Here is a 22,876-nt window from a genome sequence, read left to right as displayed (position 1 = left end):
CCCTTGAAGTTGAAGAGCATCCTCCTTAATAAACCTCCTCAATTGAGGCAATAAATGGATTGGCAAGCGAGCGAATTTAAACCCGTTTTATCATCGCAGCTTCCCACAACTGCTTGAAGCACTCTGCATGCCTTTAGTGAAATCTCAAACGGCGATTCCTCCGGAGAAAATCCCAGATTAGTTAGAGCTAGAGGGGAGTCCCAACATTCAATTGATAACAAATTTCATTGTTCACTTAACCCTAATGAAACGACAGCGGCCATTGCGAATCTATGTAATGGTGTAAGAGATAAAAAGCCACAGAAGTTTACATTTGCATCGAGATATAAAGGCACAACATAGAGTCAGAAACAATCAGCAATTGAAAAACGAAAAAACATTCTAATGTCATCATCGTTGTGGTCAGGACACCGACCCTACCGACGTTGAGTTGGTTGCCGCGGTGGCAGTGTGTTTGTGTGTGATTAATGTGTCTACGTTATTAATTGATAGGGCGTGCACTCTCCGGGAAGCGCCACGGACAGGGAAGCAAACCCCTGGGGCAAGGAGACAGACAAGCTACTCTTCTCGGCGGGGTTGGCCAACTACTTATGGGTGACCTTTGGGCGACCTGTTGAATTGGAAGCACAAACAAGTGTTTTCCAGTTAAGAAAGGAAGAAACAAACCCCGAGAATGTATGCCAAGTTACGCCACTCTGCATCGCAGGAAATCGCGATGGTTGACTCATGGACGATTCTGGGACTTCCAACATTAGTAGACAGACGTTCAATTAACTGGGATCCTCTTTACAAGCCACGCTTTTGGTAAGTCTTCAATTGGTACATGGTTTCAGAATATTTTTCTATGGCGATAGTCGGCTGTTTTTCTTTGGCGGCGATATCTCCTCGGACATTACCCAACTTAAAGTCGTCAAAAACTAATTGACAGTAAAACAATGTATAGCCACATTTTTCGCTTCCGTGGTTCATATCATAAGCCCGATCGAAAGACAATGACGCGCGAAAGAATAACAGTGAAGCACCGTATCTCTGCTGACTAATTTTAGAAACTGCTCGCTCATAAAATATGAGCATCAAATGGCGGAAATCGACGTTAAGGCAGCCCACGGTAGAGAAAGAAGTCAAGCCATGCGCAGCGAAAGGAAGCAAATGCGAGGCTGATAAAAACTCTTACGAAATACAGCGCGCAAACCCCGCTCCCGTCTAATCAGAGCCCTCGCAGGCGCATTGAGTTCGCATACGGTGAAAGTGGCCTCTTCTTCTATCCATTTCTCCTGCCTCCGGCTGGTGCGCCGGTGTGTTGGCCAACACCGTGTCGGCAAAGTGTAGCCGCTTCGTTGGCGCACGTTCCGAATTCGTAAGTCAGGCTCTGGGTGGCGTTTCGGAGAAATTATCCAACCTGGCTGGCTGGTGGGTTGTTTACTTCGTTCCGCCTCGGCGCGTGGTACTCCATAATCAAGCATCTTCGTCACACTTCGGCGCGTGTCCTGGTGGCCTCCTCAGCTCAACCAGGAGCCGCCTTTCATTTCTGGGCAGCGGTATTTCCCCAAATTAGGCAAATAAGTTTCTTAGCGAATGGTTGACTTTGGTGATTTGCAGCTTAACTGGCTCGGCCTTACCTCAATGAATTCATGTACGTTTTGGAAGTTTTTAACTCCCCTACGTGTGGTTAATTCATACTGAGAAAATTCAACATTATATGAACCAGCTCAAATAGAAAGTGTTGCTTTAAATGGAACACGTTTTCTTCGAAGAGATCCAAAGATACATCTCAGCTTTACCTAATTTTGCAAATTACAATTCTCGAAAAAGATGGATGTCGTGTGGTCCAGATAGCTCGTAATTTGTTTCATTCCCGCATTGGTATATACCTAAAAACGACCGATGAAGATACATAGCTCACTCCATTATGATCCGCACCGACAGACTCACCGGAATTAATTTCGTGCCGTACAATTTGCACTAATTCGTTTTAGAGCACGAGCCGCGCGACCAACCAGATGACCTTCTTCTTCATTTCCTGTTCGAGGGCTCAACCGAGTATCTCTCAGTGTGCCTCTAATGTCATTCTCCAAAATCAGACGACGCGGTCAGTCACGATTCGATAAGCCACAAACGCCTAGCACTTTCTTGTGTCGGTCAGGAATAATATTTTTATTGCTTCACCCAAACCGCCCACGACTCCAGTTTCAACGCCTTGTGTCGTCCGTGTAGTAAATAAAAAAAAAACGCGGAAGAGTGAATTAAGCTGCCTCGTTTGCACAATTGCTTACATCTCTGGGTCTTGAACCATAAAGATTTCCATCGTGACCGCAATTATCTAAATACCAACCACTACACGTGAAGGCAGATCGCATAATTCGGTCACGCGATAGATTGCTGGAGACCGCGAGTCGGACATTTCGCCGACAAGTGTTTGATGGTTTACGGCACAAACTAATTTATTACCCGCTATTGACCGGTTCCAAAGTTCCCCGTGTTTTGCCGACAATAGTCGGCAAGAGGGTCAATTATACACCGGATCTTGGGTCAATACTTTTGAGAAGTGTTCTCGTTTGTTATAGACACAATCGTCAAAAATGACTGGAATTAGTTGGACAAGCAAAGCGACCAATTCATGCTTGGTTATTGCACCGTCTAAGGAGCAGAAAGTTCCACATATTTCATGCTCCATGGGGCCCCTTTTTGATTTACTTTTTGGTTCGGCTAAATGTAAATAAATTCGCCCATTTATAAATGAAGCTTCCAACATGAATCTCCCATAGCTCGATAACTAATCGTGGAAAACAAACCAGTGCACAGAGCGACACTTTGATCTTTGCCCACCCTCTCGGCGGTCAGAAAAGAATGATACTGTCAGCGTATGTTATTCAAATCATTCTTCACAAACAAACGGGCACTTGCTCTGCCACCGCACCAGGTGATGATTACGATTCAAGTCAGAAAGAAAGGAAAAGAATTAAACATTCACCACTCTACCATCTCAGATGTTTTTAGGGGGAAGTTGTTTTTATGGGACACTTTACACACCACAGGATAAAGATAACCGACAGCGCTAACTGTCATTTTACTCTTGGATGTTTAATATATTCCACCGACTTCCACGCGCGGTGGAACAGTCTTCCCAAACGGTTGTTCAACTGCTGATGGTAATATTCTCTATAGATAATTTAACAGTAAAATTATTGCTTAAATTGTTCACAGTTTTACGCAACCTGGGGGAGGTAGTTTTCGAGAATCTATCCGGTGTCAAGCTGAGGGTGCCACCATAGTGGGTGGTGACCGACTCCTTGCAACACCCGTTGCGCTTTTATTTTCTTGCACAATTCATGCCAGTCATTTTGCCAGCCCTAAACCTCCTTCTGCGTGGCGGCGGATGACACATAAATATGGGCATTTAATTTGCCGAATGACCAGTGTTTATTTATCGTACCACCACAATGCGGATGCAACACCTGTGTGTGTGTGTGTGTGTGTGTGTGTGTGAGGGGGAGGTGGAGGTTGTAAAAGCGTCCCGGGGTAAGGCGGTAAAGCTGTTGTGTGGCCAGGTGCGCTCTGCGATGGCCAGGAGGCGACAAATGAAACAGAACAACGGCAGCCAAAAGCTAATTCCCGAACACTCGCAGCAATTTATTATGATATTACTGCCCACCCGTTGTCATCTTTTCACCAAGAATGGGCCACACAAAACAACAACGCACCACATGCGGTTCAATTTCAGACGGCACAGACCGCGGGTGGATCAAGAAAAAAAAAGCAGGCCAACTAGGAGTCGGGGGAGGAGGGGTTGTGAACATCGTCGATCATCTTTTGCCCGCGAGTTGCTGCTGGAAGGAAACCCTCAACGTCTGTCCGTCACGAGCACGCCTCGTATGGCTCGTTGTCCCGTCCCAGATCTAGGGTTGAGTTGAGGCTATGAAAAGCGGGCCTGTAGAGTTGATTACCGAGGAAACCGTAATCCCCGGAACATAGTTCGACATTTCCACACCCTTCTCCAGGCCGGGAAAGGCAATGGGAAATGGGAGCGATGGCAGCGAGCAGCCCCTCTCTCTCTCTCTCTCTTCTGATGATGAGATGATCCGTTTTCAACAACTGACAGCAGCTTGAACGACGCTTGGGAAAAAAAAATCCGCTTAGTCACACCTTTTGCGAGACCTTCCTCAACCTACTCGCTTCTTTTTGCGAGCAGGCTAATGACGTCGTTTGCGCGTCGTCCCCGGAGATTTTGCACAGACAAACCTCTTCCTTCTATTAACCCGTTGCTTTTTTTTTGTGTCCAACCATCCCAGGCCCAGCCCAACCCAGCCATTCGGGCCGCCAAGAAAGCTCAACGATGCCGCCCACCGGCAAGACTTGAAATGTAAGTTCACACACCGAACCTCCCGGGCGACAGGAAGTTATGATCCGTAGCAGCTGCGACGCACAGCGCAGCGAACTGATGCCGTGACGGGAAAACCGGGATCATGGGCTGTCACGGAGCTGAATTTGCACGCTGCTAGCTGATCGCCGATTTGAAGATAAATGCTGGCGCAATACTGTTTCTGTACGTGGAGGAAATTGTACTGCATAGAGTACATTGTACAATGCACCATATATAGGGTGGAGTTTTAGAAATAGTTTGTGTTATTTCGTCCTCAATCGGTATTCGGAATTCTGAAACAAAAAGTTAGCAAAGTCCAATGTATTAAGTATAACTACAGTTGTCTTCTAAATCGTTTATGACTTCTACAACTCAGCAAGCTACACACCATTGCGTACGGCATCGAATGGACCTCCTCTTGTGTGGCAGTTTTCAGCACCATCATTCAAGAAGCACATTTCTCGCACTGCTGGTCAGAATGAATAATTTGTCTATTCTTAGCGAGAGTGTTAGCGTACACAAACCACACACCACAGTGCCCTGTCAGAGGCAACAGCATCACGGATCCGACACACGAGGCGATCGTTGCCGCCGCCATTTGAAAACAATTCTGAAGCAATTCTCACGTCCGCGTGACCGCGACCTCAATGCGCACCGACGGCTTTCCCCTCGTGCACCGGGGCAAGGATCGATTACATCAGAGCTTATCTTCATCAGCTGGCTTCTTTTCCGATTCGGATAGCGATCCGTGGGTATGGCGTGCAGCGCGGGTTAGAGCGACAATGACGTCTGTTGTTGCGGCAAGTTGGCTTTGGTGAAGAAACCCAACTCATAGCATGAATTTATACTTAACAAAAACTGTCAGTCGATATGTTCCATCACGTAAAAAAAAGTAAAGAAATTTAAAGTAAAAAGACATTACAGCATGACACAGGTGGTAAGCATGGTACAACAAATTATAGACCACGCTCCTGCAGTCCACCTATTATCATTTTCATTCTGGTGAAGGTGGGAAACGAACGGTACTTTCAATTAGAAATAACCAACACCGTAGCAGGGTAGCATTAAATGTCGCCATGAAACGGAGCCTCGAACGAGAACTTTTATTAAACACACATGTGTGAATACTCTACGCAATGCCCACAGTAGTCTTGCAGTCAGTTGAATTCAGTTACAATAGTGCACTATCACCGGGTAAACATGCTCCCCAAACCAACGCTCAGTTTACAACACCGCAAGCGAGAGCAGCAGCGTCGTCAGATGATGATAACGCAAAGTGATATCGACGAGGCAGATTTCACCGTGTTGCCGCTCGGCCTACGGCTGCTGGAGTTCTCCGGACTCTGGGGTGATCCCCGTCGGAAGCGATCTTTTGTGCTGATGCTGTTCGGCACGATCCTGTTCCTGATCGTGCCCAAGGTTGTGCTTGGGACCGGGAACGACAGCTTCGACTCGCTCGCCCGCAGCACCGCCGAGTTTATCTTCTGCTACAACAACTACCTGATGATGGCTATCTTTGCCATCCGACGGGAACCTTTCGAGAGACTGGTGCGCACCGTGCAGACAATGTTCAATCGGTGTAAGTACACTCGGTGACAGGATGGTTAACGGTTTTGTACAATTCTGATACTCCTGCTCTACTTTCTTTAGACCGCATGTATCAGAACTCCGCTAGCGCACAAGTGGTGTCGGTCAACAGAAAAATCGCACGATACAGCAGGCTATACGTATGGATACAGGCAGTTTACTACCTAATTTTCAACTGCTTGCCGCTTTTGGTGACATACCGTGCGTACTTCACGCATGACAGTGGCACTAATGAAACCGTCGAATTTCTTCTGCCCGTCGAATCGAGATTCTTCTTCATGGACATCCGACACGACATCGTGGATTACACGATATTTTCCATTCTGGCCTGCCCAGCCTTTCTGTTTACTGCCTACCTGACCGTCCTCAAGGGACTGATATTCATCGGCATCATCGCGTACAACACGCTCCAGTATCAACTGGTATCAACGGAACTTCAGCTGCTGACGAACGAAGAAGATCGGGTGTTTCTTACCGGCAGACCGCGCGGTTACACACTCAAAAAACGGCTGATCGCCATTATCGACCTCCACGGCACTGCTACCGAGTGTACGAAGCTACTGGACCAAGTCCTCAACATGATCTTGCTGGTCCAGTTTACCAACACTGTCCTCATGTGCTGTCTGTTCCTTTTTTACATTTCAAAGGTACGTAGGTGGTAAATCTAAACTAAACTTTCTTCAGTGTCCCCTCCGTAACCTTCTCACTCCATCGGTTGCAGAATATCAACTCTGACGCCGTAAATGTGCTGATCCTTTTCCTCGCCCTGACGGTGGAAAACTTCAGCTTTGCTTTCTTCGGCACGCGACTCACGGCGGAGGTAAGTAACCAACAGATGATGCAATCTTCCAAATTCGTTTTTGCCAAACTCATTCTTTCATTGTAGAATTTCGCCGTTGGATTGGCAGCATACAACTCACCCTGGTATCGGCAGTTCCCTGCTATGCAAACACATTTCCAGCACATAATACGCCATGCCTACCGCCCTCGAGGAATTACGGTGGGCAAGTTCCACTTCGTGGACGTGGCTTCGTTTGGACAGGTAAGTTACATAGACCTTAGATATTTGCCCAAATGTACCGATCTTCATAAAATAACTTACTTTTCCCATTCTAGTTACTCAAAATGATATATTCTTACTATCTCATTCTTCAAGAGCTGTTCTAAGTAGTCAACGATCGACTAGATATGGAGTTCTATTAGTAAACAAGTGGGGTTTATTCTGGTATCATCAAATAAACTCATACGACTACATGTTGTTCTATTCAGAAATATTTTAGGTTATTAACCTTCTCTGCTACTTGAAAGAAATTATCTCCTAATACCACAACTGTCTGCTCCCACTCATCATTTGTCAACTCAATAGCAATATATCATAGTTATACTAAGATCCAATCCAAAATTTTCTACAAACAACATTTGGCTAATCAGGTTATATACACATATGACCTATACCTGCAGTTTGTTTGATGTTGCTCGTGTCGAAAAGCAGAAGTCACCTATGTTCCATGTTTTACTACTAAATTTGACCATGATAAACATTGGCCTGTTGAAGGCCACTCAATGCCCCTACATCAACAAGATAACACAAACGTCGCGGTAAAAGTGAACATTAAAAACACATCTGTGCGGAGCTTGCAGAGTTTCAAATCAATTATTAAACACACATTGTCTCAACTGTAATCATCCAATTGACAGGAACGGGTGGTAATGTTTGTCCTTTTGAAAATCACACGGATTTAATAATTGATTGCTTCTAAACTGGGGAATGGCTTACTAAAATATAAATGAACCCGCCTCTAAGTTACACCTTCAATCACAATTGCTTTATTTGAAATGATGGTTAGGTATGGCACCTACGCTAGAAATCTTACAATGGAATAGTGAAATGGATTGTGGTAGTGACAGTTGGTGGGATATAGTTCTCTATTCTACTTCAAGCTACCTTCCGTTAGAACATTGAGCAGGCGACCGTTGGCAAAGTAAGACAAGTTTTATTAGTAAACGATGCTCCCGCGTACCAAAGCCGACAGCTTTCGTGTGATGCCGTACAACCTGCGTGTCCTGGCCACGCTCGGTGTATGTGGCGATCAGCGAAAACTGTACCGCCTGCTGGTGTTACTGGTGCTCACCTTTGTGGCCATCATCATCCCAAAGCCGGTGCAAATCAGCGACCGTCACCCGTTCGAGTCGATCGTGCGCAGTGTGGCCGAGTTCAACTTTGCTATGCTCTGCTATCTGACGATCATCATCGTGGCAAGCAAGTCGGAACCGTTCCGGCAGGTGGTTCATAAAATGGAACAAACGCTAGCGCCGTGTCAGTATCGCGAGAGAAAACCAACCAGTGTGGGGTGGATAAATCTCCACCACCATCACTGTTAGCCCAGGGGAGAGATGAATAACATGAGCACTTTTTTCTTCCCTTTCTCTCACGTTTCCATGGGGCTACAGTTCGTGACAGTGACGACCGGTGCAGCCGACTGATCATCGAGGTGAACGATAAGATCCATCGGTTTAGTGTGGCTTATGCGCGGCTACATGTGTGCTACATGCTTCTGTTCAACCTGGTACCACCGGCCTGCAACTATCCCTACTATCTGCTGCAGCGTGGCTCCAACCGGACGGTCGAGTTTATGCTTCCGTTGGCGCAAGACTTCTACGGACTAGACATCCACGGGAATGTAGCGCATTACAGCGTGTTCTGTGCATCGATCATACCGGCCTGCTGTTTTACCACGCTCATCCTTTGGACGAAAGGTATCCTGCTCATCTTAATCCGTTACAATACCCTGCTCTACCAGTTGGTCAATCGGCGTCTGGAAGAGTACCAGAGCTCTACTCAAATTGCCCCAATGTCGGACGAGCAGAAGAAACGAAAGTTGGCAGAAATCGTTGAACTCCACTATGCCGCGATCGAGTGCAACGGGCTGCTGGACAGCATTATGAGTCTGATTCTGTTGATCCAATTTGTCGGCTGCCTGCTGATGCTGTGTCTCATGATGTACTATATCTCGCGAAATCCTAACATGAACGTGGTGAACGTGGTGGTGCTATTCTTGTCCATCATGATCGAAATGATGTGCTTTTCCTACCTTGGCAATCAACTGACCGAGGAGGTACAACTTCATATCACATCGGCGGTTTTTGTCTGTGGTGACATCTGTACTAAAGCTGGCTCTGATTTCTCCTCACAGAACACGAACATCGGCCAAACGGCCTATAACTGCCATTGGTACGACGAACCAGTCACAGTGCAAAGCTATTTCCTACGCATCATCCTGCAGTCGCAACGCCAGGCTACAATTACGGCAGGCAAGTTCTACAACGTCAACATTGTAACGTTCGCGCAGGTAAGGTGGTCTAGTTGGGCGAGGTCATCATCATCTTCGTGATTATCGGTGGCAACGTCTCCGTCCGATGACTTTTGTTTCTATTTGGCACGCTCTAATTACAGCTTATTAAAACCTCCTTTACCTACTACATGATAATGAAGGAAATGTTCTAGTGCAACATTGTCAAGCGCTGGAGTGACAGGGTGTTTATGTGTCAGGAGCAGTAGCGACAACTTTAGCTTGTTCCAGATCAACACACCGTTAAAATGTAATATAAATCAAGAACAATTTGATCTGCCTACGGTTGGAAACCATTTAGAACCTCGTAAATAACTCGATAGCACATCGTGCTGTGTTACTAAAATGTATCGTAAAAATTTAAAACAAATTTAAATAAAAACATATTTCGCACCGCTCAATGCTCCGAAAATGATTAATGGTGCACCATTGTCGCGGACTTTACTAGCAATATATTTTCCCGTTCTGTATATTGGACCACCAGGTGCGACACGCACGTGCACGTTCGGCAGTTCATAAAGACAGTCCATATCACTCCTACACCGGGGGATCAGGCACACCCACGCGACACGTCGGGCAATGATAATGTTTGGGAAATACACGTACTGCCGCAAAACGTCTCTAGCGGACAACTTCAAGAATTCCTCGTACAAATTCCTCGCGACGGCAGAGGCGTGGGTCGTAGGCCACCGTTACCACGCAAATTTGGACCAAAATTCGACAGCCGATATGGATGACGGTGCTGTGTGTCACTCGTTTAAATTAGAGTAAGGACGCGGTGGAAGCTGCACCGAGAAACAAGCAAGAGGGAGGACAGAGCCGTTAGAAGGTAAAGCAGTGGGTATGAACCAAATGAAAATAATGATGTGAGGATTTCTAGGAATGTGAGCTGTTTACTCGTTCAAGTTTTGTTTCCCAGGAAGCCCCGTCGACGAATCGAATCTCTACGGATGATGATCGAACGCCAGACCATGACTTGATGTTTCTGCATCGAATTCTACTATTTTTGGGTATTATTTGGGACCATAAACATTGCAATGAATAGGACATGCTTTCAAGGAATGCAAATTTCCAACCATTAGCGCAATGTGATCCATAACAGCGAAAAATGCAATTCTTTAGATGATATTCTCCAGCCGGAAAACTACGTGCGTCATCACGATCATAGCCATAGTTGGTTAGCTGCACCATACCGGACTTGGATAATCATATTATTTTGAATTCATTTCCAACGTTTCATCCGATCGCATCGTTCTAACTTGCTCTTTCAAGAAAAATGCTTTTTAACGACGATTCTAAACAAACATACGTGCCCCTGTGAGTGCCATTTTCGACGCTTATGTCGACCGGCTTGTATACTCGCCGACGGGAAAGGAAATTTCATGCTTTTGTATTTGTTCCACGTTATGGACGACGCCCGCAAATGTTACCAGCACTACTAGCGCTTTAAAAAAAAACAGGAGTCCTACTGATTTTGTTTTCCCCGCATCACGAAAAACATCATGCAAGGCGAAAATTAACACCGGTTGGGATGAAGATAGGAGCGCAGGAACGAAAAACGGGGGAGGGTGGGAGCATACATACAAAAAAAAAGCATTAAACCACCGACGACAAACGAGCAGAAAAGATCGCGATTCGCTTTCCGCTCGAAGTATTTTTAGAACTCCGGCATCCCAACCGACCGGCCAGCCAACGCCGAACTCAGCCCACATGCCAAAGGCACGCACACTACCGCCAGCTCTAGGAGACTTCCACAACTCGACCAGGCCAGGTACTGCGACCAGAAGGATACCGTGCTCTCGATTGATTTCACTCGCTCCCGACCGAGTCCCGTTTGCGGCGTATCTCGCGTTCTGTACGGTGATAAAACCGGCAATGGGCGGTGGCGTACAAGAGATGCGCAGCCGTCCGTCGACGATCGTTTTCTTATTGCGAACGCAGGCCGACGGGAGGGGGTGCCCCGGGTGATGAAAGACGCTTCATCCGGCTAGATGTGTTGGAGAGTTTGAGCAGCGTAATTATGGGCTATTTTTTCATGGCTGTTCATTTATTTATTTTCCTTTCTTTTCCAACTCCGAAATCGAACACCACCAACAATATTTGGGCTGGCAGAAGGAAACCCGAAGCATCCGAAGCATGGCATCCTGTTCCGTTTCTCTCCCATCTCGAGCGGTTCGGATTTGGAGTAGTCGATAATTTAGAACAAAATGTTTTTGGCTCGCCCGACCTGATGGTTGGTGCTAATGGAAAGTGAGTTAGTACGTACGGCACAGCGGCGTCTATGGATAGACGAAACCATCAGGGATGTCTAAAGAAGTTGCACCATGGGAAACACATACATCACAGAAGTGAACCGTATTCACATTGCCCTAGTATACTTAATCTAAATATAGTATAATAGCTAAGAAACTATCATCAATTGCCCATAGGGTCTCCGTATGCTTTATGCTTAAATATTTAATAATCAATTAGTCATTATAAATTCATGTTTCCTTTGATCTATCATCGTGGTTGTTTGCAGGGTCGCTGAAGCGTCTCGCCAGAACCGTAATAATGAAAAATTCAGATAAAAGAAACAGTAGTAGATAACCATGAAAGAAAATGTGCAACCAATTTAAACCGAAAACAAGAAACAATAGAATAAACTTCATCAAAAATTATGTGATCTGCCATTTAAACCATATCCGGGAGAAACAGAGGTTGGTTACGCAGCCAGCAGTCACTGGCAATACTGGCTTGCTTGTTCTTTGCTCATAAATACTGGTTGGAAGATAGAAAAATTGTCCGCTAGGCGATGCAAAATATGGTACAGTTGAAACATACTTCTTTATGCAATTGTAAATTGTATACAAACTTCGTGTGTGGTTGTATGTCGAATAATAGAAATCACGAAGAAAAAAGATTAAATTGGTCGGAATACATAAAATTGTGCTGATAAACTGTGATCAGCACTGTGAAATTTGGCCTTAGTCCAACAATCGAACCTCCCTTGGTAGCCCGTTTCGCTACCAACTGATAACTGATAACAAACTGCACGTCTCTACAGTAACTTGATATTTTTTTCCATACGACCATCATCACACACACCCACATATTGCTTGAAAATCCAATGCATATTCGGAGTTTTGTTTTTGAATGAATCTGTTTGATTTGACAGCCCTGCATCGCACAGACTTGTCTTGACTTGACTTGACTCCTCCGTCCGAAAGTGATCGTGGACTGATCGACCGCCGGGAAGCACTGGCGAGCTGCGTGTGCATAATTAAACGTACTCCCGGCTGCTTCCACAACCCTACCCGCACCTATCCACCAGTTGTCAATCAATTGCTCTAATTGTTGACGCTAATTAAAGCTTATTAAATTATGCATCGCACGCCACCATCGTGGCACTACACACTTCCTGGTTTTGGTCGGGTGGCGCTTGTGCGAGCACGCACGGGAGAGCCGAGACGCGAAGGTTGATCAACTCGCAGCCAGCGGGAAGCACAGGATTTGGAATTATGCTCGATGAAGAAATCATCAACCCACAGAACGGTGAACGTGAGGGCAAGCTGATAAATTGTAAGAATGTTTTAAATTGTTACAACTACTGGTAAGGTAATACGAGCCATGCTACCAAGGACTGCAACGAACGCCTCGGTTTCAAGATCTCAAGAAATACCACTCTACAATGTAAATTGTACATTGGGGTTGACAAATAAAGGCAGAAAGGCAAAAAATCCATCAAGATTTCCAGTTTCACGAAGGAATCACAAAAAGAATCAAAAACCAAGAGGAACACTCACGGAGCACATTGCGTGACCGGTTTGTGGTGGTGTCTTATTTGCCGCGGCAAAAGGGATACCAGGAGCAAACTGACAGTAGTTCCAAAGCTTCTTGTCATTCACACGTATTGTATGGCTTCAGCCGCTCACCAAACATACTTTCCCGCCTTCCCTGGGGTTTTGAGATGAAAAAAAAAACAGAGTGCGAAGACTAGTTCGATTCAACGCGAGCTCAGATCAAAACAGTATCATCAACTACAACAAGAACGTGCAGCGTTAGTGTCAAAGGAAAAACTCACCAAGCTAATGTTTCAACACGTGGATTAACTGTGGATTGTCGGTTACGAGTGAGGCCAAGACTTTAGCTATTTGATTGCCCAGCGATATTTTTATTTCCAATATTTTTATTCTCAACAATGCGCCTCCAAACAACCGCATTGGGGTGGACTCACATTGTTTTATTTAACCGTGTACCGATCACTGGATCCGCTGGATCCCTTCCGACACGACCCCGTGTGCCGGTGTTGTGCATACCGGTTCGAAGTGTATCAAATGACGAACATTTCAACGAACCGAAAGCGTTGCGAAACGAGAATTCTACCGGAAAGCGGAAAAAGATGGAGGGCCGTCCCTTTCTGAGGGCGCGCAACTAGAAGCTGCGCCACCGCTGTAGGGCAGGCGGAGTGCACCGATCAAGACCCTTTCAAGTACACCCGCCACAAATGGCGTCTATAAGGTAAGGGATGGGACGGAAAAAAACAAGGCAAGGAGAGATCACGAAGAACAAACGAAAGACATTTCATAAACGCAGTCGATTGCAGGATTTCCTTTGGAAGAGGCTAAGAGAGGAAGGGTACTGTAGAAGAAGAACCCAAGGAGAACTTGGGCGAATCCAAACCGCAACAGCCAACTGGAAAATATAAGTCTTCTGGACATTCAGTAAACAATTTGGTTTTATGGTGCATCGAGTGTCCCCCGCACAGGCAATCTATACGAATCGGGGTTGATCTTTATCGACGTCGTAAAGTTCTCGGGTTGGCCTTGAAGACCACCGACCGCGCGAACGATTCAATAAGTAGCAAACTGTATACTTCTAAGTCTCTCCTAGACTAACTTTTAGAAGGACAATCCAAACAAAACAGAGTATCTGAGCTCATACTTTTCCTTCGAAACAAATTTTCAAATGTCCATTAAGTTTTTTTCTGTACATCAAGTTGGCGGACTGATGCAGCGATTCATAAAAAAAACTAAACAACTGCTACAACGTCAGTTTTTCGTGCTTTAGATTATTTTTCTATTCCAACAAGCGATGAAGCAATAACAGTTAACCTTATATCATGATGAAGACGATTTGTGAATTTTGCGAGAAACAAAAGTAATATAAGTAGTTTAGTGAACATACACCAAAACTAAGCTAAATTTCGATCTAGTTAATGGCAACTAACACAAAACCGTCCAGAAGAAATAACGTGCTCAGAACAAATGTCACCGTATACCTTTAATTCGAGTCCAGCTTATCCAGAAAAAAAACCAAGTAACAGCTCCCCCCGAGATCCTAGGGGTGATCGTTTTGCGGCTGCGAGTAATCGTAGGTGATACAGCGACCTCTCATGACCACGACCGCCCACCCCCTTTTATCCACCATCCCCCATCGGCCATCCATCAGTTCTTATTAAGGTGTGCTCAAACGTGCGCGCAATACTTCATTTTATTTTGACAATTATTGTCATACTTAATTAGATATAAAGGTACGAATGAGTGCGCGCTGGGCGCTCGCACACGCTCGATCGGCTTGCGACCGTTGACGGGTGGGGGCGGGAGATGGGGAGGACAATCGCAATAATATGCAATGTGTAATGGTGTGCCTGCTCCAGCCACCGTCCGTCCCGTCCCTTCACTTCCTCCCCTTCGGAGCCTAGTGGCATCGAATCTGATTCGTGTCGGTTCCGATGATCAAGTGATCACGGCTGCCACTGGTAAGAGTTATAGGTAGCATTCTTTTTTTCTTCCTTTTCTACACATACACACACACACGCATACGCGCGCCACCATCGTCGTCCAGTTGTGGTGGCTGATTTATATGCGAAAGTAAGCTCCAATAATGTACCACCCGTCGCATTCCACGGAGTCTACCTTTCGCGCACCTCGCGGCGCGTCGAGAGGCGCAGCCCGTTCTCCAGCGGATTCTTCTCCGCGGTCGCGGGTACGAAAGGGACAAATGGGGGGACGGGGAAAGAACGAACAGAATGAAGCAGTGAACAGCCCTGAGGGCTGCGGTTTGGTTTGGCGCATCGGCGACGGCATCAAGTCTCGGGAGGAGGACACACGTACGGGCGGGCCACATACGCAACACAGTCGTACTGCAACACATGTCGTCGGTACACGGTTACGAAACACACAAACACACACACACACACACACACACGCATGATGGAGTAAAGAGCAACGTTAAGGTCTCGTTTTTCACAGCCCCAGCGCGCCCTCCATACGTATCCTCTTTCCGTCACCTTGATGCGGTGTCCCTTTACCGTCGGGAAGGAGACACGGAGGAGAAGTGCATTGTAAAAATGGCGAATAAATCACCTTCCTAACTACGCCCGCAGCAACCCTGACACCTTAATGGGCTAAAGGCTCACTACTCTCGGTTGCTTTCTTTCTTTCTTTCTCTCTTGCTCGGTCTGTTTTGAGCGCCATTTTTGGGATCGCAAAAGGAAGGCACACATAAAAAAAAACAACAGGGCTCCAAAGTTGGCCTGTCCCTTACTTTATTGACCTGATTTTCGTGGTTCAGCATCCAGCAAGGCGTCTAAAACACTAAAGATCAGAAACAATATGGCATGGACACGCACAAAATGCAATCCCAATAAAGGATTCGATCAGACGGAAATAAAATATGACGATGGCAATTGTGCAGGTTTGGTTCTGGAGCTACGTTTAGCGAGCAATAGGCTCGATAACGTAATGGGTTTGAAATGTTTCATATCCCAAGTGTGGTGGAAAACGAAATATGTTGCATTAACCTCAGATCGAGAGCGAAAGATTCGTCACGCTCGTACGTATAAATCGACTCCTCTCCCATTCCCTTACGGTTGGAGAAACCACACCGAGCTATTCCATTCGCGACTGGAGAACCATATTATACCGTTCCCGCTCCGAACCGGAACACCTTGAGCCGGAGGGGTCGGCGCCACCCGAGGAATACACGCACGCGTATCGCATTAACTAGCAGGCTTGGCTGGCTGGCAACCCTTCTCAACTCCCTGAAGAGACCTCTGGCACCACTTGGGGGATCCCTTTTCGGAAGGGAAAAGAGGATCTTAGAAAGGCAGACGAAGCGGGCCTTGCCACCAGAGTTGTATGAGTGTTGAAACGACTTAAAATGTGAGTTTTATTAGCTAATTACGCCACCGCACCGAACCGGCAAAAGAAATGCCATGCCGACATGCAGTGGGAGCACAACACTGAATAAGGTTTCCGTGTGTTGGATGTTGCCGCTTTACATAGAAGAAAAGTTCCCTCATCTATGACAAGCAAAATGAAGTCCGTTTTCCTGCAGATTAGATCGTCTGCGGAAGTCACACCAAATGATTGCTTCTCCAGGGTTTATAGAAACGTATTCTGAGGCAACTCCCAGAAATAATTCTCTTGACAGTTGTTTATAGAAGTTACAAACTCATATACTAAATTATCGCAATACCCATGATGTGTTCGTCCAAATCGGAGTACGTCGTACTTAACCCAGGGTTCTTTTGGCTTTTAATTATAACCCACTCCACATACACGAACTGCACCTTCGACCAGCTGTGCACAAAGAAACAGATTTACGAAAACGTTTCGCATCGTAAAACGACTTCAAAAGCCCATCTATCCAACGAGGAGAAACTAAATATTAGCTTAGAATCAAATCTCACAAACTCCACGATTAACTATTCCATTCATATTAGAATTAACGATGCTTGGTGCAACTACTGAAAATATTGGAGCAGGACTTATGATTACATAGTCTAGATAAATCATCATAGACTTTAGGGAATAAATATACCTTTTTCCGTGGCGAAAGTATAAATCCCGTTTAAATTACTTAAACTGATCCACCAATAAAAACTACAGTCCACATTAAATGCAGTAGACATAAGTACAAGCCCATCGAAGCTGCAGTAAGAACTGGCAACTGGAAAAAAAACTAGTTTCTGACCCCCATTGGAAACATTTCTGACTACCGAGACTAGAGTTGTATAATTCAGATTCAGATTCATGAATCTGAATGATTCTTTGCGTTTAAGAGATTCACGAAACATTTGATGAGAGATTCATGAATCCCAAAGATACATCAACGGATGAAAAGTGATGAGCCAAAAATAGGTAAGGGAACTCCGTTTTTTTTTGTCGCTTGATCCACCCCAATAAAAGAATCGTGGAGATTCGTGACAAATCCATTAAAGAGTCATGAAGAATCAATTAGGTTTCGAAAGATTCATAAAGGTTGGAAGGTTCGAATCCCTAAAAATTCATGGATCCATCGTAATGAATCTTAGGTGAAAAATTCCAATGAATGAATCTCGCCAGAAGATTCATTAAGCACAACACTAACCGAGACGCAATTCTCGCTACTTACAATGTGTTCGCATAGGATTACAACAATTCAAGCAATCCATTCTACTTTACTCGACCCGGAAGATCGTGCGCGCACGTGTTGAAAACCAGCGGGCTTCAATACCTACAACGAACGTTCCCTCTGAAGACAAGGGCTACCAACCAAGCCAACCAACCAGGCAATGGTAGTGGAAAACTCGCTGGAAAATGCCTACATGTCTATTGAAACTCGACAGGCACCGTGTCCAGGGCAGCGCAACGCACCCCTAAAACATGGACCGAACCTGGACCAGGTGAAGTAAGAATTACGAGAGAAAAAACACCCCTACCTGCCGTCACCCACCCGCCGGCATGGATGGCGGCAATGAATGAACCAACCGCCGCGGATCGGAGCTCGCCCAACCTAGTGCACGGATGTGCGGGGTAGATAATCATAGACCGTGGAAAACAGAAGCGGAAAAACATGGACCTCATAAGCCACCGCGTTGGTTGGGGCCAACTACTACTACACGCCAGCTAAGGTATAACGGTAGCGGCATGGCACGGGTACGCAGGTAATGGTAATATCCCGCTCGGGCCGCCCAGCAAATGGACGCAGCATAAAACAATAATTATGCGATTGTTACCGGTCCATTCCTGGGCCCTCCGAAGTACCCGGAAACATGCGGGTGGGAGGTTCTCTGTGCGTAGGGGGAGTAATCACGAATCAAGGCACAGGTTTTCCACCATCGCTATTGGATGGGGATCAGTTAGACAAGTTAGACGAGCTCCAGCTCCAGAACATCTGTCCGTTTGGTCGGTACAGCGTTCTATGGGGTAGAGAGTAGAGAAAAAAGCAATTATCAAACCGTATCATAACAGTGGCATCCACATTCCACATTGAGCCTACGTCCATAGCTCCGTGTAACAGCTCAGCTGGTTGGAGTTAAGAGCGAGCGATCCTCAAGAAACGATAGGACTCACTTTGACTTTTGGATGGCGCATGGTGGCGATGGCTTATCGAGTCCACCGCCGCCACCGTGACCCCCAACTGGACGCACCAGTTTCCAGCCCATGGAAACGATAGAATCTGTGCTGGAAGTAGACTAAAACGGCTGAAGCGTTCGCAGTTGCATGGCAAATATAACCAGCTAGTGTGCAGACGCGAGGCAGAAATTATCTCCCCGAGAAATGCAGCATGGTCTCGCCTGGATAGAGACTAATCTCGACTTTGCATTGCTGGCACAGTATATACTAGTAATCTGCTACGGTTCCGCCAACAACTGACGGGCGAATAGACTGGTTTGCGAAACACCGTCAGGATTCGCGGACTACGATTTAATTTGAACGATAGTACTGCGTATGGCAGCCAAAGAAAGGAAGAGGAAGGAAAGGAAGGCAGGCAGCTAAGCTGGTGGTTTCGTGGTGCTCTGCATATGACGAGATCATCCTTGGCGGCCCCGGAAGGTTGAACCAGTTATCTCGCCGCCGGGAACGATCGCCACAGGCAATATTATTCTGCGAACTTTGGTATGCCTTTCTTCGGTCTAACTGGCACACACATTGCATGGCAACATTGTTTCACGCCGATGGGAAAGCAGCCCGGACAAGCGACGCCAGTTGACAGTTGCCAGAGCATTGTTGTTCGGTCGTTTACTATGAACCTCGCATGGTGGACATTACAAGTTGCTCCATGAACCAGACACACCAACCCCATTAATAGATGCGTTGTTGAAAGTTAATAGAAGTTTGTTGTATCTTAATGACGCTAGTTTCTGTGCTGATCCAATCCATATAGAGGAAATAAGACAATCACCAAGAATAACTAAATATCGTGGAACTTTCATTAACAGTTTCATAAAATAACTTAAAATCTATTTTGAAACATACGATCAGGTAAAATAGTTTTACCATCACTATTCATAAACGATTTTAGATTTTTTTAAACCATCATATGAGTAAAAGTTGCCCGTTTAGAGTGAGGCTTTGGAATCAACATTTTAACTGACAACTCAAAATGATTTTACAAAATCCAAAAAGCCTATGAGACAAGACAAAAGCATTAATAACTTACAAATCAATCACTGAGTGCAAGCGGTGCAACTAATGTACAAAAATCAATCCATTCAATGATCGGATAAACTCATGCCTTGACTAGCGGATCAAATGAGTATCGGGTACATGACAGCGGGTGGAATAAACTCCACAGTTTTAGGTCCTTTGCCACAAACTAGGTGAAATCCGGAGCCACAGCCTTATGCTTCAAAAGAACGAAAGTCTGCCGCTATGTATGCAATGATCGCAATCGAAAATGCAGCAACTAGCCCCATATGCCCGCAAATGGGCTGAACTACGTGATGCAGATTGGTCGACATAAATTCAACCGACCGCAGCTGGTCATTAAATTATTTTTTATCTTTATTTCAGCCCCTCGAAGGCTACCGGAGAGCCAGAGAGTTGGCCAGTGCGAGTTGACGATCATCAGATCGTCACCTTTCGCGATCATCTTTGCCACATAAATCGCCAACAATCATCCAATCGCTGGACTACCTCCATCGTGTTTTTGAAACCCGAAAAAAAACCAGCCAACTGAATGCCATTGATGAGCTCGGGGAAAATCCCATTGCTTACAAACCACCACTCCCCCATTGAATCGCTTCACTGCGGGGATATTTTAATGTGAATTTTGATATGTGTGTTATGTTTAATATACGGCGTGCACCACACGACCACGATAATTTGGTCCACCGAACACGGCGGCTTCTTTTTTAATATTGGCAACACAGTGTTCAGCTCCAGCATCCAGAAGGGTAAACTGCACCACTCGGCTGGCGAAGAGATTGGAATTTTTATTTTGGGATTTTTTACTCAACTTTTTTTCTCAAACTTCATTCAATGCCTCCTCGTTTCATTCATCCACGATAAAAGAACTCTTAAAAACATTCATTCTCGTACGTGCAAGAGTTGATTCATACATGTTTTAAATCGCACAAAATATCGAACAAACCGATATGAATCAAAAGCATTGCGGTTCCAATTAATGTCCATCATTCGTGTTGTCAAAAGGTTATGAGAGATAGAAACCAGTATAGTGTAAATTTAAAGTAATCGAATATGTGTAAACCTTAAATGACCCGTGTCATTCAATTTTTTATCATGCAATACGTTCATTTTCCAATGATTGAAGTAGTGGTTACAACAAGAGAACCATGATGGCTAGAGTGAGGACCAGTAGGAACCAAAAAACCAGCGAAACATCAGCGGGAAATTGGGAGAAAAGAACATTTTCATTTTCAGTGTACCAAAATGCACCTACCCAACGCAAACCGGGGTTGGCGAGAACGTCCCTTGCCATCCCTTTTCGTGTTCCGTCTTTCCTGTGTGCGTGTCCAACGATCGCAAACCTGGCCACGATTCATCACACACCCGGTTTCGATGGAAAGTGAAATTCTCGACCTCGAGGGGTGGAATACAACGAGCGTCTAAAAGCAGAAACTAGACGGAAAGTCGCGGATACAACCAACCGACCAACCGAGCGTAGATCGCGGCCAGAAGTCATACGTAAAACGCCCCTAGAGGACACGAACCAACCAAACCCAACTAGACCCAGAGAAAGGCAGAGCAGACGGTTGCTTTATACCCAACCAACGCCAACCACGATCGCACCGCACGCACCGTAGACGTTTTGGTAGGGAAAATTGTGTTTGTGTGTTCTTTTCTTTTTTCGGGGTGATCTAATTTTAGCGCGAAAATCGCAACCTCTCGGCGAGCAAGGCTGGGTGCGGCTATCTCCGGCGTTTGAAGACGACACCATACTCGGCCGAGTGCAAGACCTATCGTCCTTATCCTTGAGCTGATACTAGATGCGGTTGCTTTAGCGGTACGATTTGTGCCGTCCGTTACGGCTGAATCGACAAATTGTGCCATGTTTATATTACTCACGAAACATCACCTAATGAAAAAGGGACCATTGTCATTTTATTTCGATTGATTGCTTCCATGTTTATGCATGACGTTTTGCGCGACCTTTGACGTACGAACAAACTTTTCGAAGCACTTTGCAAAATTTGTAAACAAAGGACGTGCAGCTTAAAGAGCAGGGCCTTTTTTACACACACACACATACACCAAAGCATTAGGTGTGTGGTACAATTTCCATCGGAAAATTGCGCATGCCCCTGCACGATGGTGTACTTGTGAGCGTTGGTTAACGATACATGCAGCATTGGACAAAACAGACCAACAAAAACTGGGGCAGGAGTGCAGATCATAAATTTGTATTAGTGAGTGTGCCCAAGCCGAGAAGCTTCGGACTGCTCTGAAAGGACGAAGGACGATGTATTCCCACCGATGTCCATGGGCTTCCCGTAACCACAACACATCGCAGTGGAGCAAATCCATGAATGAATGCCGCAGCGTGTGTTTGTGTGGGTTGGATACCGTTGGAGAGTTTCGCCAACAAACAAAGCCCACCCCACCGCGGGAAGGACGCAGTCGCAGCCAATGTTTACAAAGAAAGCCTGCAAGCAGCGCGCCAAAAGGATAAACAAAGGAACTGTGGCACTGTCATGGTTCCAAATTGGCGAAAACTGAAATCTATCAATGGCTTTTCCTTAACTTTCGTTAATCTAAATCTAATTCACAAAGCTGGATTCCAAAGTCGGCTGTCAGATTAAAGGACATAACCTCCATCACAAAGCTTCCGAGAGTATGGGTCATCCATGGGTCATTGAACTTTGCAGGTCCATGGCGACTCGTCGGTTCTGAACAGTATGCGGTTGATTGCTGATCCTTTTGTACTTATTCAATACTGCATTCAACAAATGTATGTATTCGTTTGAAAACCACATAACCACTAAAATTGTCCTTTTGAAAATTAAAACTAGAGGAGGAAGGAAAACGGGTGAGTATCGGTTCGTTTCACACTCTCGGGCGGCACTTACTTGATGCAATGCCGTCAGTCCATCGACGTTGGCCGTGTCGATGTCGGCACCGTTCTTTAGCAGCCACTCGACTTCCTCCTTGTCGCCGGCGACGCACGCCGCCAGGAAGATGCATCCGGACGAGAACTTGATGCGGCGCGTCGACGGGCTTTTCGGGCTGCCGCTCAGCTTCTTGTTCATCTCCGACTCCTCCCAGCGCTTCAGCTGCTCGGCCCGTTTGAACTGGGCCGACGTGTTCCGGTTGTCCAGCGACATTTTCCTCGCTTTGCTCGGGAAGAAGGGTTTATTCTATTCAACTTC

General features: G+C 45.8%; 2 protein-coding genes across 2 annotated transcripts in view; one reads left to right on the top strand and one right to left on the bottom strand.

Moving 5' to 3' along the window:
- Positions 1-22,876, bottom strand: part of LOC131285650 (protein phosphatase 1 regulatory subunit 12C) — a 67,996-nt gene extending 45,120 nt beyond the window's left edge. Inside the window, exon 1 of the mRNA XM_058314511.1 lies at positions 22,577-22,876. Within this exon, the coding sequence (XP_058170494.1) occupies positions 22,577-22,831 (255 nt within the window). The 5' untranslated portion in view covers positions 22,832-22,876. The remainder of the gene's footprint in view (positions 1-22,576) is intronic.
- Positions 7,955-9,452, top strand: LOC131285672 (odorant receptor 49b-like). The gene is made up of 4 exons (XM_058314534.1): positions 7,955-8,264; positions 8,399-9,063; positions 9,142-9,297; positions 9,402-9,452. The coding sequence occupies exons 1-4, from the start codon at positions 7,955-7,957 to the stop codon at positions 9,450-9,452; spliced, it is 1,182 nt and encodes a 393-aa protein (XP_058170517.1).

The sequence above is a fragment of the Anopheles ziemanni genome, chromosome 2 (assembly GCF_943734765.1).
Source record: "Anopheles ziemanni chromosome 2, idAnoZiCoDA_A2_x.2, whole genome shotgun sequence".
In the NCBI taxonomy this organism is placed as follows: domain Eukaryota; kingdom Metazoa; phylum Arthropoda; class Insecta; order Diptera; family Culicidae; genus Anopheles; species Anopheles ziemanni.
This window is presented reverse-complemented; position numbering and strand designations above follow the sequence as displayed.